Below are 18,836 nucleotides of genomic sequence, written 5' to 3' on the forward strand. Positions count from 1 at the left end.
AAGCAAAGAAATGCAATGGTGTTCTAAATGTCAACTCCCCCCATTCAACAGCGAGATATTATCGCTGATTTCCCGCTATACTTCAAATCAAGGTTCAAAGACTTCACCTATTCCAACACAACATGTTACTACAGACTGTCATTCTCTTTTCTCTGATTCAGCTTTCTCTTCTAGGCCAAAAGCTATTGGTTTGGGATGTTTTATTCTCAATGATCAGAAGAGACTATTCTATTCTTCTGCTTCAGATCACCTATACCCAAATTCAGTAATTGGTTTTTTTTTTGATAGGTAACTTCAGTAATTGTTGGTGAAGCCTTAACGCTTACAAATGGGATGAGAACAACAACTACAGTTGGAGTTAGACCTGAGGTATTCCACTCCGATTGTCAGGTTCTAATCTGCTGTTTGGAAGACGAAGTCAAGCTGTCAACGAAATCTTCACCATTCAAATCAAACTGAAACCGTTTACCGAAATCGAATTGAACCATTTAAACTAAAATCGTGAAACCGTTTAATAAATGGTATGGTTATGGTTTTAAAATTGAGACCGTTTAATTAATCGGTTTAAACTGATCAGACTGTTTAACACTCTTCCGAAACCAAACTGTGAAACCATTTAAATAAATGGTTCGGTTATATTATAAAAATTGAGGCCATTTAAACGGTTTAAATCGAATCGTACTGTTTGTCCCGTTCATCCCACTAAGTACCAAAATATTAAATCTGACCCAAAAACTAAGAGGGATAAGTCAAGGGGTGGCACTGATAATTTCCTTATCTAAGAGGGTATAAAAGTATAGTCCTAATATCATCGTAACCAACCAACCTTTGGTGAGATTAAGATTTTCCCTTCAAATAAGGGATTGTTTAAACTTTTAAATGTTAGTTTGTTATCCTCGTTCCCTCGCTGTTGTTGCGGCACCGGGGCAAAAGGTAGCTTCTCTGTTTGCAACGTTGAAGAAGATACTGGCTAAACAAAACGTACCCTTAGAATCGGCAATTCGGACCTCCTTTTATCTGTTTTTTGAAGAAGACCGGTGACTAGTTTATTTTATTACATCATTTTTCATATGTAGTACATAGTAGGAACTATGAACAGAGTATGGAAGGTAACGGTCAGGCACCTCACCGGAATAACCACACCAACAGCCATCCAATCCAAGATAAAATCTCTATGCAACTCTGGAAGACTAAAAGAAGCTCTGAACATTCTTGACTCAAAACCCATACTACTAGACTTGTCGCTGTACTCACCAATTTTGCAGCTCTGCATTAATTCCAGAGCGGAGAAAGAAGGTCGATTTGTCCACGACCATATTTTGGGAAGTGGGCTCAATTTGGATTTGCATTTCAACACCAAGCTGGTGATTTTTTACTCAAAAATTGGAGATATTAAAGCTGCTTATGATGTGTTTGATAAAATGTCTAGCAGAAGTGTTGTGTCTTGGACTGCCATGATTTCCGGGTTTGCTCAAAATGGATATTCAAAGGATGCTCTGGAGACTTTTCAGGAAATGCGTTATTCTGGTGTTAAGGGTAATCAGTTCACTTATGGGAGTGTTTTGAAGGCTTGTACAAGTATGTTGTGTTTAGAAGTGGGTAAACAGATACAAGGATGTATTGTAAAGAGTATATTTCTTGACAATTTGTTTGTGCAGAGTGCACTTGTTTGTTTGCATTCACAGTGTGGAAGGATGGAGGATGCTCAGTATTTGTTTGAGAGGATGTTGGAGAGGGATACAGTATCTTGGAATGCATTGATTGGTGGTTACGCTGTTCAGGGGCTTGCAGATGATTCCTTTGGAACGTTCCAGTCGATGCTAAGAGATGGTACCACTTATATCTTCTTGCTAGAATCGTTTCATTAGAAACTTGGGTTACTGGTATGGACTAAGGGCTAGAGTTTGCCATTTACATGGCTTTACCCAAATTTGCCAAGTCAAAGCTCAAAAGCCCAACCTTGGGCTAGACTTTTCTGATTTTGTGCAAGGTTTGGAAGTTTTCTTTGGAAAGAGGTAGGCAGGGGTTTGTCAAGAATAGAGATAACCATGATATTCAAGTATCATTCATGACAAGTTTCTTGTATTTGATGACCATGACATCTTAGTGTGCCCTATGACAAGTCATTTGGATATGGCTGGCCCTGAAAAAGCCTCAGAATGTTTTAGATTGATTTTAAATTTGGGGACTAAATTTTTTACCATCATATCAACTGCATCATTTCCAGTGCCCATTTGTTATGGAGACAAGTTGGGTACATTCAAGTGATTGTGTTTAATGATCATTTAATTGAAGGTTATGACTGTAGTAGAATATTTGTTCATTTTCTTTTAATAGTGTGTTTTAATTCATAAAGAACAGTAGTTATTTCTTCCTTGTAAATTGTCTCCAGGCCTTGTTTGCATGACTACTCATATCTCTTCTTTTAATATAAGTAGATTCCCAAAGCAGTTGCATAAGAAGAGTTCCAAAAGTTTTTGGAAAAGCAAAATTTTGTTTTTTTTGCAATTGTGGTTGAGGCATATTCCCTGAATCTGTCTTCACATTGGTGCTCATCGAAAAGAAGCTTCCTTGTAGAATTCTTCTTTTTGCCCTTGATTTTGAAGTTCGGTACTTCAGTTGAACTTTCAGTTTCTTTTGTTTTTGAAAAACTTGCAGGTATGATGCCTGATCAGTTCACTTTTGGGAGTGTTTTGAGTGCCTGTGGTGGAGGTAAAGCTCTTATCAAGGTTAAACAGATACATGGTCTTATTATCCACCTGGGTTTTGGATCTTATGAAATAGTAACTGGATCATTGATTGATGCTTATGCAAAATCTGGAAGTGTGAGAAGTGCAAAGCTTTTGTATGATTCTATGCCAGAAAAGGATCTGATTTCGTGCACAGCATTGATCACTAGGTATGCACATGCAGGTAGGTATAGAATGGAGGCGTTGGGTCTCTTTGGTGAAATAATTCAGATGCAAATGAGAATGGATAGTATCATCCTTTGCTCCATGCTTAATGTATGTGCTAATTTGGCATTATTGAGTTTGGGAAGACAAATTCATGCGGCTGCATTAAAAAAACAGCCCAGTTACGACGTGGCCATGGGTAATGCTTTCATAGATATGTATGCTAAATCTGGAGAAATTGAAGATGCTAACCGTGCTTTTGATGACATAAAAGAAAAGAATGTAATTTCTTGGACTTCATTAATTTCCGGATATGGGAAGCATGGATATGGAGAAAAGGCTATTAAACTTTTTGAGAAGATGGAAGATAACAAGTTGAAGCCAAATGACGTTACATTCTTGACTCTTCTTTTCGCTTGTAGCCATACTGGCATGACCACTAAAGGATGGGAATGCTTTACTTCCATGGTTAACAAGTACAAAATTAGTCCTAGAGTTGAGCATTATGCTTGTATGGTCGATCTTTTTGCACGAGGGGGGCAGTTGGAAGAAGCCTATGAATTAGTATTGCAGATGAGTATCAGGCCTAGTACCTCAATTTGGGGTTCTATTCTTGGAGCATGTAGAATCTATGGCAATATGTCTCTTGGTGAAGTAGCAGCCAGGCATCTTTTTGATTTAGATCCCAAGAAAGCAGTTAACTATGTTTCTCTAGCAGGCATATATGCTGCAGCTGGTTTGTGGGATGATGCTTGTAAGATGAGGAAACTGATGAAAGACAGAGGTATAGAAAAAGATCCGGCCTGGAGTTCTATTCAATGCATGAAGAAGAAATTTCAACTTCTTGCCGCGAGTTAAGGAACTTTACCATATGAGTTGTGAGTTCATGGCTGGTTCCTTTACCCTGTTTATGACCATCAAGAAGGGACAGATCTGGGATTGTTATCGGTATCTACATCCCCATCATGAGGTGGCTGATATGATATCGATCTTACCAAGGACCTAGAAAAGGAATGCTTGTTTCATTTGCCCTTGCAGCCTTGCTGGAAGACCATCAACATGAGTCATTAGGAGTCTTCAGCACTTGATTGACATTGCAATGTTTCGTTGAGCTTCTCTTGTATCAACCTGTTGGAGTTGCCAATTGCTAGATCAACTTTCAGACCAAATCTGCATGGGCCTACCCCTGTGATAGAATCTGCATTGTCGCTACCTCTATGTATTAGGCTACGTTTGGGAACGGTCTGCGAAAAGTTCTTGGGCATTCTTTCGTTCTCCGAGAACGGAAAAACAGGTAAATATTGTTGGGCAAAATGGTTCATTCTGTCGTTCTTAAAGAATGAACGAGCGATATTTTGGTCTGTGGAATGGGATTTACAGAACACATCAAACTTTTTTTTCATTCTCTCTCTCTCTCTCTCACACACACACATACTCATTTATTTCCCCTTGTAGACCTCTCTCTCATATCTCTCTTTGTTCTTTTTCTAACATAAGCTCTATTTTGGTCTTCCACAGCCAGATTTGTAATACGTCTGGCCATTTGCAGAGGTAATCGAGATTTTCCGAAGTTGAGGAAGGAAAAGTGGATTTTAGGCTTCAGATAGAGTTCTACTGCAATACCAGTGAATGGCCTATTGGTTTATACTTTTATTTTGTGGTCAGGAGAATTGTGCATTACGCTCCATTTGTTGTGAAATATTTCTTTTCTGGGAGAGCATGGTAGATCTTATCTTAACTCTTTACTTATAATCATAAATAGATGCCGATGTCCAAATGGGCATTTGATTGAATACCTTTTGCTTGGACTTGTTCTTTTTTATGCTGTTACTAGAGATGTCTCTTTGGAGAACACCTGTTTTATTTGGGGGAGCACTCCAAATAGCAATTTGCTTATTTGCACTACTTGGAGTAATGGTTCTGTATCTGCCAATTCAGGCTTGAGAGGCTCAGACTCGCCTTAAGTCCTCAGCCCATAGCTCAAACCCCACACACATCAAAATAAAAAAAAAAGTTTAGTTCCTCAGAATCTCAAAGAAGTTCAATCTTTGTTTCCTTTCAAGCTTGAATTTTCTATTTCTATGATTAAGAAACTTAGACTATTCGGTTGGTTGTTTTCGTTTGACTGACCTATATATTGAATAACATTGTGAGTTCTTAAAGCTTATTTAGTAGTTCAGATGACAAGTGATATTTGTAGTTGGTGCTTATTGGTTGATAGGCAGTATGAAGTATGAACCACTCAATTCCTGTAGCAGAACATTCTCGTAAAGTGTGGCTCAATTGGGCATGAGCAATCCTTGATGCTAGCCTTGGGCATTCCGTTAATATAGGCTCGACTCACCATGGAATGCCTTGAATCCTGTTGGAGAGTGTTTATGGGCAAAATGTAGTCACCTTCAATGATAATCCTACCCAAGCCTCGTTGAAGAGCCAGCTGAAGAGCTTTCCTGATTGCAATAGCTTCAGCAACACACAAATAGGCAATGCCCAATTCCAGAAGCAAAGCAGAAGATAATATTGTACTGAGGATCTTTGCAGATGCCACCAACTCCTTGTCCGGGATTCCGTAGACATGATCCATCAACATTTATTTTGAGGAAGCCTTGAGAGGGAGGTTTCCAAGAGATGAATTGAGGAGTGGTGACTCTGTTTCGAACTAGGCCATTTTGGAGAAATTCAATCGTTAATGCAGTGGCCTTAGCATGAATACCGAAAGCAGAGAGAGATGTTTGATTGAAAAGCTTAGATGTATAAGCTATCCAAAGACTCCATAGAATATTCAGTAAGAGAGCAACATCTTTAATGTTCTGGGCGTTGACTGTAGTTCGCACCATGGCCATATGAACTGCCTCAAGAATATCCCTAATCTCCACCAAGCCAATTCGGTTGGAGAGCTCCATACGTCCTTTGCCAAAGAACATCGAAGAAACAAATGGTTTGTGTTTGCAGTGTCCTCTGCACAATAAATACAAAATGGGTGTATGTGGACTGTGGAGCCATATGTAGTCAGGCAAAGAAGGCGTAGGCAGACGTCCATGAAGAAGTTTCCATGTGAACATCTGCACCTTGGGCGCAATGTGTTATGTGTGTATGCCATATCCTCAACTACACAGGGTGCGGGGGTAGCCCATTTATATTGGATTGCAAGCATGTATGCTGAAGCCACAGTGAACCTTCCTGAAGAAGTAGGTAGCCATATACACCGGTCTCTTCTTGGAAAAATGGATACAGAGATAGATAAGATTTGTCACGCAATGTCTAGGGGCCACCAATGAAAAACTAATTCCACTTTCCAAGTTCGAGATTTAGGATCAATAAAATTACTCAGAGTCTAAGGAGCATGAGGGAGAAAAGGGAAAGGGGCTGATACTGGAGGTAATTCGGTAACCAAAAATCCACCCAGGGATTTATAGTGTTAACCAAACCGACCTGAAAAAATAAACCGTTTTGAAGAAGAGCACAACTCCCTTTATCGAATATCTGCCTGGGGGAAATATTTCTTCTTCATCATCCTTCCACACAGGGATTCTGGTGTCATAAGTTCCCACGCTCTTTTTGCTAACAATGCCATGTTCATATGAGCCGAAGCTTTGATGTTCAATCCACCACACCATTTCGGCTGGCATATCATATTCCAGCTAACCCTTGTGAAATGGCAAAGCCTTCTTCCTTGGCCCAAAAGAACTTTCTACTAATGGCATCTAATTCTTGATGTATGGAAGACGAACGGCAAAAGCAAGACATATAATGTAAGGACATAACAGAGAGAGTGGATTGGATTAATACCACCTTACCTGCTGAGGTTTGGAACTACAATAAAATCAGACAAAAAATCTATGAAATATAAAGTCTTTTGACTCAATGGCCAATTTCTAAATTTTGTATACTTGGCACAATAGAGTGAATTATAATGAGAAAACCTAAACACCCATATATAAACCCCCATTATAGATACTCAATCATTTCTAGATCCGTTAGGACCGGTTAATCAGTTTGATCTGATTCCCAACTCCGGGTATTAAACCCTTTGATCCAATGTTACACAGGCAAGGAAAGCAAGGATCCATATAGCCGACCCCATTTAGTGGGATAAGGCTTTGTTGTAGTTGTACAAAGAGATGCTCAAATGTTGTTGTTGGCAATGAGTTATGGCAACTGAAAATTCACTACCACCTGCAAAAACCAATGATCATCACATTGTCATTGACAACTTTTGTACGTACTATATTAAATGCTTAATGCAGTGAAAACCAATGCAACATTAATAATTTGTTGAGAAGATAGAGAGAGTTGACAATATCAGGACACTTTCAGGTCCTGCTGAGAAAAATATACAGCAGCAATAACTGAGAGAAGATTACATATCAGAAACCAATATTTCATTCATCCACATAAAGCAACACCAACTGATGCCGTACCCCAAATAAAACCCAATCAGCACCCCGTACCCACTCCCTTCTTCGTGCATAAATTCCTGTCAGTCGGGCAACCAAAACTGCAAATCTGAAGACAATCCACCAAACGGCTACCCTGTGTCTTCTTTCAATATTAAACCCACATACAAAACAGCTCTTATTAAACAAAACTACTAACTACTCGCCTTCTATATATGATGGATTCTCAACAGATCTATAGACAGTGGGCCAAGTGGCACTCACTGTCAAAAGTTATATTTACAGTTCAATATAAAGAACAAATCCAACTATAAAACCAGAACACCCCCAGATTCGAGTTTTGAGTTAAGCCAGCTCTCGCCTTGTATTGCCCAATGAGAAAATTAGTTCCTCTACTGAACCAGTCCCACCATGTCAGATCTCACTGAAATATGTAATGCTTTGTACTATGATAACTATTCATTCCTTGATCTTCATCACTGTCTTCAGATTGGAACTTCTTCAACCCACCGAGCCACAGTCAGCTGAACTTCCTCCAGGTTATTTCAGACGGAAAGATTTCCCCGCCATAACTTGCATACTGCCTTTACAGTGATCATCCATCTAGTAACAAGAGAATGTCTCTTTTCCCTTGACTCAAACCATGCCGGACCTTGAAGCCTGGAAATTTTGTGCCAAAAGCATTCTCGAACAATGTAAAAGAGCACTTTACTGCAAAATGAGTCAAGAGACAAAGCTCCGACACCCAAATCAAGTGGCAACCTTGACCACAGCTGCACAAGAGGAAGTCACGTTGATGAGAGAGCCATAGAAGAACCCTGCTTTTACAACTTTATAGTTTCAGTGCAATACAAGTCAACCAAAATAGACAAAACTTAATTTACGAAAAACAGAAGTGCAATAACACTTCAATAAAAACCAGCACTGCTCAAAGTTCCAGAAATTTTAACAGCAAGTCAATATCAATGGAACTTCAGGGATTAGTAGCTAACCTACAGCCATATCAAGATCCACAAGTCGCAGGTTCCAAGACTACAATAAAACTTTGTGACGTTTCTCTACACCAGCGGGCATAGAGGGTACCTCTATACCAGAACCCAAATTTTTGCCCCTTGGAATGTGATGTGGCAATGTCAGCAATAGGGATATATAGGTATTTGTGTGAATTTGCCACATCAAATTTCAGATTCAGATTCAATCATGTATACTTCCATGCATGTCCAAGCATCCTCTCTCCATACTTGGAATTTTCAAGACACTAGGACCTATTCAGTTGGTAGTCTTGAATTTTTTTTTAATAATAAATAAAATTGATGGGAAAGGTAGTTTTGAATTTTCAATGCTCTATTTTGCCACTTGGAGAAGTCCGTTTGGATTGACACTTAACATGTGAGCAGGAGACCTGATGCGGATCAGAGAGATGACCTGCTAGTGACGGGCTGGCTTCAAAGATAGAAGAGAAAGGATTCTGATTTGATGATTGATACAGGCAAGTTTTGCCAGAACAGGTTAGGATCTAGTAAGAGAGAGAAGAATGAGAACCATAGGGGAAGAGAGAAGAGGCAAGAAAGGGAAAACATGGGGAAAAGAGGGGAGAGACGAGAGAGACTATAAGAGGCAACAGCCTCACTATCAAATAAACTAATTCTGAATCCATTCATCAAATTCGTTCTTAGGCTGTTAGGCCTTTACAATATTTTTTTTGATGGAAAAAATATATCTTTAAAACTGAGAAAAGAACGAAGTCTAAACAGTCTGAAACACTTCCCCATCAACCAGCTAATAAAGGACTATTCTGACCAAACCAAGTAAAATAAATAAAGGAATAACATAAACTAAAAGGAGACCTCCCAATCAATAACCTGTGTTGGAGGTATTCCTACAGACTAGAACACTTGAGGAAATGATAAAAGAAAACCAAACAATAAAGGAAACTTCCAACCTTGCGCAAACTATGGTTGGGTATCCTAAACGGACCCAATAACTGAAATAAAACTAGCAAAATATCCAACTTTGACAGGATTACTCTAATCGGTTATACAACTGAATATTAAATAAAGAAAGAGAATAAAGTCTTAAATCAACCCATGATTAGATTGGGAAAGGTTGGTCCATTGAACCTGGTCACCCAATCAATTAAACAGTTTGAACTATATTTTGAACTAGAAAAGTTCAAATTTGGCCAAACCAAGGCAGTCCTGCATTACCTTTGAGTCTTCCCTGTCTACAAAATTCTAACCCTTCCTGATGTGTCACGTGGCATAACTTGAAGTGCTGGTGTATAGATACCCCCTACACCAGCTGGTATGAAAAACCAGCCCTTAATTAACTAATAAAAAAAAGGGAGAGGGTTGGGTATGCCACCAGCTTTCGGTAAGATAACGGCATACACCAATCACAGGGCTGGACAAAGGAGGGCAAAGGGGTTTTTTCCAAAGGGGGAGGACAAAGGATGACACATGCTGGGCACCCCTGGTGGCATGCCCAACCTTTTCCCTAAAAAAAATCTCCAAAATAGAAAGCAAAATTCAGGTTTAAAACCCAACAAATTCAATCAAAACCAGCCTGGTACTTCTAGAATTACCATAGTGACAGACTCAACTCCCAAAATTGCTGATAAATCAAATAAAGTTTAATATGATGCGGTGCCACAGGGACTGAAATCTCATTTTTAAATTTGAAACTGAATCGATAACCCACAGCAGCAATTGAAAATCATATCAAACCTCACAACCCCCCCCCCCCCCCGCGAACTGAATCATCATATATTAGCAACCATAGTTATCAAGGCTTCGCCTAGGTCGACTAGGCGGGATCCTCTCCAACGCCTTGATTGCGTAGTTGGTGTCACCTTGGTTTTGGACCCTCTCCAACGCCTTGGGTCGCCTTAGCAACAGATATGCAAGAAAATAGAGCAAATTAAAGCTTAATAGATCCAAGCCGAAATCACCAAAAGTTAAAAAGGAAATAAGAAACCTGGCAGATCAAAATAACAGAAGCAGCACATGGTAGTAGCAACAATGGGAGCAAAACAGCAGCAATCAGGTTGACTGTACCCAAAGAAGGAACACCACAGGTCCCCCAAAACTCAATTTCACAAATATTCCAAAGAATTATTTTCTTTATCCACCAACCCTTCGACAAGTTTAACCCAACTGAACCAAAAAAAATAGAAGTTAGATGGGAGGACTCTCACATGGGACTATCTCCTAAACATATTTGACTCAGTAACACAATGTAGGGCTCTGTAACGACACCAAACCGACCTATAAGACTAACACTTCAAGAGATCCAAAATTCAAAATAAAACTGAGTCCAACCGTGGAAAAGATAATAATTAATTATCTAAAGCCAGCAGTCCCTGTTTAGAAAACATGCAGAAACACTGGTATTTGCCTTTTGGGTTCTGTGGTAATTCAGTTCCTTGCAGCTGTGATGATTCCAGGGTAGTGATTCAGGTGCTTAATCCTTAGTTACATATCTCCTTTTTTTTTTCTCATCTTATTCTTCTCAGTTCTCCGGTCAGATCATATTCTCTCTATCTTGCGCATGTCACCGATGTAGATCGATGGGAGAGTAGCTAGTGTTTGTGGACTATATACTGTTATATATTTGGGTCATATTCTGTTATAATTGAGGTCCACAATCTGCCACTAGGTAGCAATCAACCAGCAACTGGGAAGGAGATGTTTATAAAGATTTTGTGGGGCCCTTATATGCCTTGCATGGAGAAGAATTTGCAGAAGAGATTTGAAAGATATTCTATGGGCCCCATGACAGCTTGCCTTAGAAGAGAGATGCTGTCAAGAAGCCATATCGCATGCGTGAATCCTTCAAGAAGATTTTAATTGGTTTTAGTTTCTATTGTAGGATTTATTCAGTTTTATTTTGTTGTATCTAGATTTAGGAAATAATATAGATTAGTTTCTATTCTTGTTTAAGTAGGTAGTAGATAGATTTTATTTAGTTCCAGTTTCTATTGCAAGCAACTTAATTGTTATGAGGAGTTACTATTTCAGTTTCTATTTGTGTAACAGTCAGTTTTAATTAATAAAGGCGAGGGGCTGTAACAGCTCCTAACGATTTGAATGAATGAAATGTGAGGGGAGAGACCTTTAAGGTGAGGCCTAGGTAGAGTGGGAGGCTCAACCATCTATCCCGACCTATTCTTCTTCCGTCTTCCTCAATCCATCATTTTTCCTACTTGCTATTTTAATAACCTGCAATAACCATCAACTGAGGGTACCAAAATACTGTTCTGCATCCCTATTGTTGCTGTTTGATTATTCAAGGGACTGTTCTAATCGATTCTCCGACAGAAGATGAATGTGAAGACTCATTACTACCCTTTGGACTTCCTGTGTTGGTGATTTATCAAGGGACTGGTGTAATCAATTCTCCAACAGAAGATGAATGTGAAGACTCATTACCACCCTGTGGACTTCCTGTGTTGGTGCTTTCTGTAGTTTCTTTCAGTCTCCTTCAACTTCAGATCAGGCCATCAATCTCAGTCCAGACTTTAGGAGATCAATAATCCTACGCCCCTCCTTCGATAGTTCTTTGAAGCTAATCCAATGGCTGAGTATTGCAGAGATTGTAAGTTGCTATTTTGGGTTTTTACTTTCTAATTCTGAGTCACCTTCCTATCTTAGCATTCAGCCATCAGAATAGGCTGAAACTTTTAGGAGTAACTCCCATAAACAAGAAGTACTCTAAACCAGAAGATTTTGATCCATCAGAATTATATAGCAACTAATTCTGAACAAGTTGCTATTTCTAAGTTTAGGGCTCATCTAGCTCAGCCAACAACAACAACAACATAGCCTTATCCCAACTAAATGGGGTCGGCAACATGGATCCTTGCTCTCCAATCAGTTATATTTGAAATCATACAGGGTACGAAACCTAAACTATGCATGACTTTCCACACCACCTCACTTAAGGTTAATTTAGGCCTGCCCCTAACTCTTTTAGTTCCTTCGATCAGAATCAAATCACTCATCCGAACTAGAGCATCCCAAGGCCTCTGTTAAATATGGCTATACCATCTCAAGCGACTCTCTCTCATAGCTTATCATGTATCGGTGTGAGCTCTAATATGGTCATTCCTTACTTTATCCTTCCAAGTTTTGCCACACATCCATCTCAACATCATCACATCTGCTACACTTAGTTTCTCTGTATACTGCTTCTTAACTGCCCAACATTCCGCTCCATACATTATAGCCGGTTGTATGGTAGTTCTATAAAATTTCCCTCTAAGCTTTAAAAGAATACGTCGATCACATAGCACTCCTATCCAATATAGATCAGATTTAAGCAATCTTGGATTTGTTGGAAAGCTATGTCAGTTATGTTTTGGTCAAACCTTATTTGGTGTGCCCGAAGTCAAAATCGCTCTAAAATGAAAATATTTTTTTACATACCAAAACAAATGAATATTTTACCGCACTTTTGGTTTTTAGCATTGTTTACCATGTTAAGATTTATGGAATTTTTAGATTTGAGAAAAACCCCAGCATTTAAAAATTGAAAATTGCACCTACCGCCGAAAATCGAGTTTTGTTCTTGAACTGGGGGGTTGACTTTAATCCTTTTGGAATTTGATTTTTACCTATTTTTATGGGATTCAAATAGGGGGGTATTTGCTTATTTATGAATTTTATTTTAAGTAAATGAATTCATTTACTTAAATGATATTAGGCATAAATAAGTGTTTGTCCTGGTTTCTAGCATAAATAAGTGTACTGTCCTGGTTTCTGGTATAAGTGTGTGTCTGTTTACCAAAGTTTCCAAATAGGTATCTGTATACCAAAGTTTCCAACCGAGATGACTGACACCACCAAGATCTCGGTAGTCTCGGTCGAGACAATACAGTTTTCCTATCTCGCCTATCATCTCGTCTCAGTATTTCAAAGTACTGAGATATTACCAAGATCTCGCCGAGTTCTTGTTCCATGGGCCCATTATGCAGTTGCTTGGTCCAATAGGATTGATTAGGTGTTAATTTGTCAATTAGTATTTGTTTATTCTAGTTAGTAGTCTATAGGCATGAATTGGATTTATGCTTCAAACTTCTACCATCCTTTAAGAATTTGGTTAGGAAATTTTTTTTGTTTTTTTTCCTCGTTATATGAGTAACTAAAGTGTGGGTGGACCTCGGTGCAACGGTAAGGTTGTTCCATTGCAACCTAATGGTTGGGGTTCGAGCTAGGAAACAGCCTCTCTGCGAAGTGGGGGTAAGGTTGCGTACATTATGACCCCTTCCCAGACCCTGCAGTGGCGGGAGATTCGTGCACTGGGTACACCCCTTATATATGTAACTGTAAATCAAGTAGCAGAAAATAGAGAAGGAAGAAGAGGAGAAAAGGAGGAGAAGAGATGAGAGTTTGAGAGCCAAGAGCAGCTCACTCAATGAATGAGAGACGGCTGCAATATCTTTACTAATAGGGTTAGAGATTTACAAGGGTATACTAATAGGGTTAGAGATTTACAAGGGTAAAACGGGGAAAACAAAAAGCATAAAGTAAATAGGAGAGAGAATATCTCTCGGTATTAGCGCCAGAATGCTGATGCTAATCCCGAGAGGGATATTCCTCTCTCTTAACACTCCCCCTCAAGCTGGAACATATACATCAATCATGCCCAGCTTGTTACATATATAATCAACCCTCCCACTTCCTAAAGACTTAGTAAAAAGATCTGCAAGTTGCTCTCCTGTCTTGATATGCTTCGTAGAGATTACTCCTTGCTGCAGTTTTTCTCGAACAAAGTGACAATCTACCTCAATATGTTTGGTTCTTTCATGGAACAATGGGTTGGAAGCAATGTGTATTGCTGCTTGGTTATCACACCATAGTTGCATTGGTGAAGAATCCTCAAAACCCAAGCTCCATCAATAACATTTTCAACCAAACAAGTTCAGAGGTTGCATGTGCCATGGCTCGATATTCGGACTCCGCACTTGATCGAGCCACTACACTTTGTTTCTTATTCTTCCAGGAGATAAGATTACCTCCCACAAACACACAGTAACCTGTAGTTGATCTCCTATCAATAGGTGACCCAGCCCAATCTGCATCTGAAAAACCTTCTACTCTCCCATGTCCATGATCAGCATAGACTAATCCTCGTCCCGGAGCCTTCTTAAGATATCTCAAAATTCGATAACAACATCCCAATGAGAAGTGCGAGGAGATGACAAGAACTGACTTACAACACTCACCGGAAAGGCAATGTCGGGTCTGGTGAAAGTCAAATAGTTGAGCTTTCCAACAAGTCTTCTATACTTCTCTGGGTCTACAAGGACATCTCCCTCATCAGCAACAAGTTTGACATTAAGATCCATCGGGTTATCAAGAGGTCTACACCCTAACATCCCAGTCTCTGTAAGTAGATCAAGAGTGTACTTCCGCTGCGAGAGAGATATACCTTTCCTTGACTGAGCCACTTCAACACCCAAAAAATAATTTAATTTTCCCAAATCCTTAGTTTGAAACCTCTGTTGTAAGTGAGACTTCAAACTCTTAATGCCTTCAAAGTCATCTCCAGTAATGACAATATCATCCACATACACAACAAGGAAAATTCAGCCTGTGGTGGTCCGACGATAAAAAAGGGAATGGTCATTGTTACATCGAGATAGACCAAACTCAAGAACCACTTCAGTGAACCGACCAAACCATGCCCTGGGAGACTGTTTCAGGCCGTACAAGGACTTCTTCAACTTACAAACCATGCCACACTCCCCCTGAGCAACAAACCCGGGAGGTTGCTCCATATAAACCTCCTCTTAGAGATCTCCATGAAGGAACACATTCTTAACATCAAGCTGGTGTAAAAGCCACCTATGAGTGGCCGCAAGAGAGATCAAAACCCGAACAGAAGTGTGCTTAGCAACAAGAGAAAAGGTGTCAGAATAATCCACCCCATAAATCTGAGCATAGCCTTTAGCCACCAGGCGGGCTTTAAGGCAAGCAAGAGAGCCATCTACATTAACCTTAACAACATACATCCATCGACAACCGATAGCAGACTTCCCAGGAGGCAATGGAACAAGATCCCAGGTGTGGTTATGTTCCAAAGCCTGCAATTCCTCCTCCATAGCTTTCCTCCAGCCAGAACTAGACAATGCCTCTGCAGTGGTCCTAGGAACAGGATGAGATGCAACAGTAGATAAACAAGTGCTAAAAGAAGTAGACAAACCAGAATAGGAAACATGAGCAGAAAGAGGATGGCGAACACAGCGACGCTTACCTTTGCGCTGAGCAATGGGAAGGTCCAAATCGGAAAGTGGAGGAACCAGTATAAGACCTCAAGACGGTAAAGACGTGGCAGCAGGGAGAGGAACAAGAGGGGCAGCGGCTTCTTCTCTTTAACGACAGCCATAAACCTTGTGAATTTCAGGCCGAACTTGTGTAGGGACAGTAGCAAGTGGAGGAGGTACCGGCACAGGAGTATGAATAATATAAATGGGAATATCCTCATCCAAATCAGATGAAGTAACTGATGTGGTGGAATACGGCTGAGACTCAAAGAAAGAGACATCAACGGTAATAAAATATTTCCGAAGAGTTGGAGAATAACACTGATACCCCTTCTGAAGACGGGAGTAGCCAACAAAAATGCACTTAAGAGATTTAGGGTCCAGCTTGGACAACCCAGGGGTGTGATCCCGAATAAAACAAACACACCCAAAGACCCGTGGAGGCAAAGGAAACAAAGAGTCAGAAGGAAAGAGCAAGGAATGAGGAATGCCCCCTTTCAACAAAGAAGAGGGCATTCGATTGATGAGAAAACATGCAGTCAAAACAGTATCCGCCCAAAAGGGTTTGGTCACCTTCATTTCAAAGAGAAGGGACCGAGTAACCTCCATTAAATGGCGATTCTTCCATTCTGCCACACCATTTTGTTGAGGTGTGTCAGTACAAGAAGACTGATGAATAATGCCATGAGTGGTCATGAAAACATTAAAGGGAGCAGAAAAATATTCGCGGGCATTGTCACTACGCAAAATCTTAATATAATAACCAAACTGATTTCTTATTTCAGCAACAAAAGTGGAAAAGATAGAAAACAATTCAGATCGACTTCTCATTAAATATAACCAGGTAACACGAGAATAGTCATCAACAAAAGTAACAAAATACTTAAATCCAAGAGTGGATGTTACAGGACAAGGACCCCATACATCAGAATGAACCAAAGAAAAAGGGGCAGTGGCCCATTGATTGACTCTAGGAGGATAGCTCACACGGTGGAGCTTTCCAAACTGACAAGATTCACAATCTAAAACTGAAAGAGAACGAAAACTAGAATAAAGTTTCTGCAAACTCTGTAAAGAAGGATGTCTCAGCCGACATTGTATCTGGTGAGGGGATGAAGTACTCAAACAAGCAACAGAAGCCATGTCCTCAAGAAGATATAGCCCCTCTGATACCCTACCTCTACCAATCGTCTTCTTCGTCTGGAGATCCTGAAAGATACAACCATCAGGGAAAAAGGTTACAGAACAATTATAAGCCTTAGTTAGTTGGCTAACAAACAAAAGGTTAAATGGGAACAGAGGAAAATATAGAACTGAAAATAAAGAAATGGTAGGAGTGGGTTGAACAGTACCGGTACCCTTAACTGTAGCAGCAAAGGTAACAGTCGAAGAGGAGTTATGTAAAGAGGAAAAGATACCTGACATCCCAGACATATGATCAGATGCCCCAGAATCAATAATCCAGGGCCTAGAGGTGGAGAAGCACGTAGTGGCATTACCTGTCTGGACAAAAGTAGCAGTGGAGGAAGCCTCCTGAGAGGCCTTTCCCTGACTGTACCGAGCATACTCCTCTGTCATGGTCAAAGAGACCCGGAGCTCCTCCGTAGGTACAAACGAGGCAGCGGGGTCAACACTAGCAGTGTTGGCTGTCTTGGGTTGAGATGGTTTACCATGTAACTTCCAACAAAACCGCTGGATATGCCCAGGTCTACCACAGTGGTGACACACCATTCTTGTAGAGCCACTCTTCTCAGATTTATCGGGCAAGCCTGAAGAATGAGCAGAAGAAGAAACAACAGAGGTGGGCTTAGGAGGACCACGTCCCCCTGCACGGCTACTGCTCACAAGGGCAGTACTATCAATAGTACTCGAGTCTCAGGTAGTGTCTCGTGACACACGAAGAACCCTAGAAAATGTGTCTGTAAGAGATGGAACCTTGTCACCACCAAGGAATTGATAGCGAACTGAATCAAATTCGGGTCCCAAGCTACCCAAAAAGCTCATAACAGCTAACTGTTCCCGCTGGTTCTGCATATGTGTCACATCACAAGTAATGGGCAGCAGTGCATTCAACTCCTCATACATACGCTTGAAATCAGCAAAGTATTGGGTAAGTGGATTACCCTTCCTATCAACCCGATAAAATTCCTGAGATAACTCATAAATCCTCAAAAGGTTGTTGTGTCCAGAATACAACACAGCCAAGTAGTCCCACAGTTCCTTGACGGTGTTGATATGGGTGACTAAATCAACAACATGGCTGTCCATGGAATTCAGCATTTGTCCCAAAATTTGAGCATCAGTAATTTCCCATGAAGAGTCATCAGTACCTGCAGGCTTCACCCCGGTCAAGTGATTTTTGTCCCCCCTTCCAGTCAAAACTAAGGACACAATCTTCTGCCACTGTTGGAAGTTGTGACTCCCTTCCAACCTCTTAGATGTAAGATATGTGGATGAGGAGGATACAACCTCAGTCATTAATTTAGGAGTGGCATCTTTTGGGGTTTCTCCCATTCCGATCAATATAAAAAGAAACCAGAAATATCACTTAACAAAGGCCAAAAACAGTAGCAAAGTAGGTCAAAGCACTCTAATAAAGGCCAATATGCTGCAGCCAATAAACCACCAAAACAGATCCAAACAGCAGAAAAATAATCTCCAAAAAATAGTCCAAGATGCTTCAACCAATAACACCACAAGACAGATCCAAATAGCAGAATAATAATCTCAATCAAATAGACAGATATCCATAAACATAAAGCTTAATCAGCCCAACCGAGAACCAGGCAGCCATAGGAATGAATCTAAGAATATTCTTCCTTTAATATTGAATGCAAACCACTCTCAGAGTGTAAAAGAGCAGCAAAAATCGAGTCCCACAAGCACCAACAGAAACAGAGCATAGAATCGAGTACTATGCTTCAGAAATCAGCCAAAAAGGGAAAGAGAACATCAAACCTGAACAAGATGTCATCAATCCATCATAAAAACAGTCCTTAACCACACTAAAAATGGGGTGAAAGCACCCCCTGCTTCAGAAACTGAGTCGAGAGCCCAAAAGAAGTTGATTACAACTGCACCTTCTTATTTCGTGGGGATGAAGGAAGCTATGGAAAACCAGGTGAAGAAGCTTAAGCTTGTATCCAGTAATCGAACATCTCTGATACCATGTAAATCAAGTAGCAGAAAATAGAGAAGGAAGAAGAAGAGAAAAGGAGGAGAAGAGATGAGAGTTTGAGAGCCAAGAGCAGCTCACTCAATGAATGAGAGAGGGCTGCA

At 40.2% G+C, this 18,836-nt stretch overlaps 2 protein-coding genes across 3 annotated transcripts in view; one reads left to right on the top strand and one right to left on the bottom strand.

The window, feature by feature from the left end:
- The first annotated feature begins 1,066 nt into the window (after window positions 1-1,066).
- LOC122654622 (pentatricopeptide repeat-containing protein At3g20730) lies at window positions 1,067-4,052 on the top strand. The gene is made up of 2 exons (XM_043848791.1): window positions 1,067-1,830; window positions 2,659-4,052. The coding sequence occupies exons 1-2, from the start codon at window positions 1,092-1,094 to the stop codon at window positions 3,750-3,752; spliced, it is 1,833 nt and encodes a 610-aa protein (XP_043704726.1). The 5' UTR covers window positions 1,067-1,091; the 3' UTR covers window positions 3,753-4,052.
- A 3,138-nt stretch (window positions 4,053-7,190) lies between these two features.
- The window catches only part of LOC122654623 (regulator of nonsense transcripts UPF3-like), a 40,138-nt gene continuing 28,492 nt past the window's right edge, over window positions 7,191-18,836 (bottom strand). Inside the window, exon 12 of one of the 2 annotated variants that reach the window (XM_043848794.1) lies at window positions 7,191-8,002. The gene's annotated coding sequence lies outside the window, so the exon portion shown is untranslated. Of the gene's footprint in view, window positions 8,065-18,836 lie in introns of both variants that reach the window. The other variant, XM_043848793.1, reaches the window with a different exon arrangement.

The sequence above is a fragment of the Telopea speciosissima genome, chromosome 3 (genome assembly GCF_018873765.1).
Source record: "Telopea speciosissima isolate NSW1024214 ecotype Mountain lineage chromosome 3, Tspe_v1, whole genome shotgun sequence".
NCBI classification, from domain to species: Eukaryota; Viridiplantae; Streptophyta; class Magnoliopsida; order Proteales; family Proteaceae; genus Telopea; species Telopea speciosissima.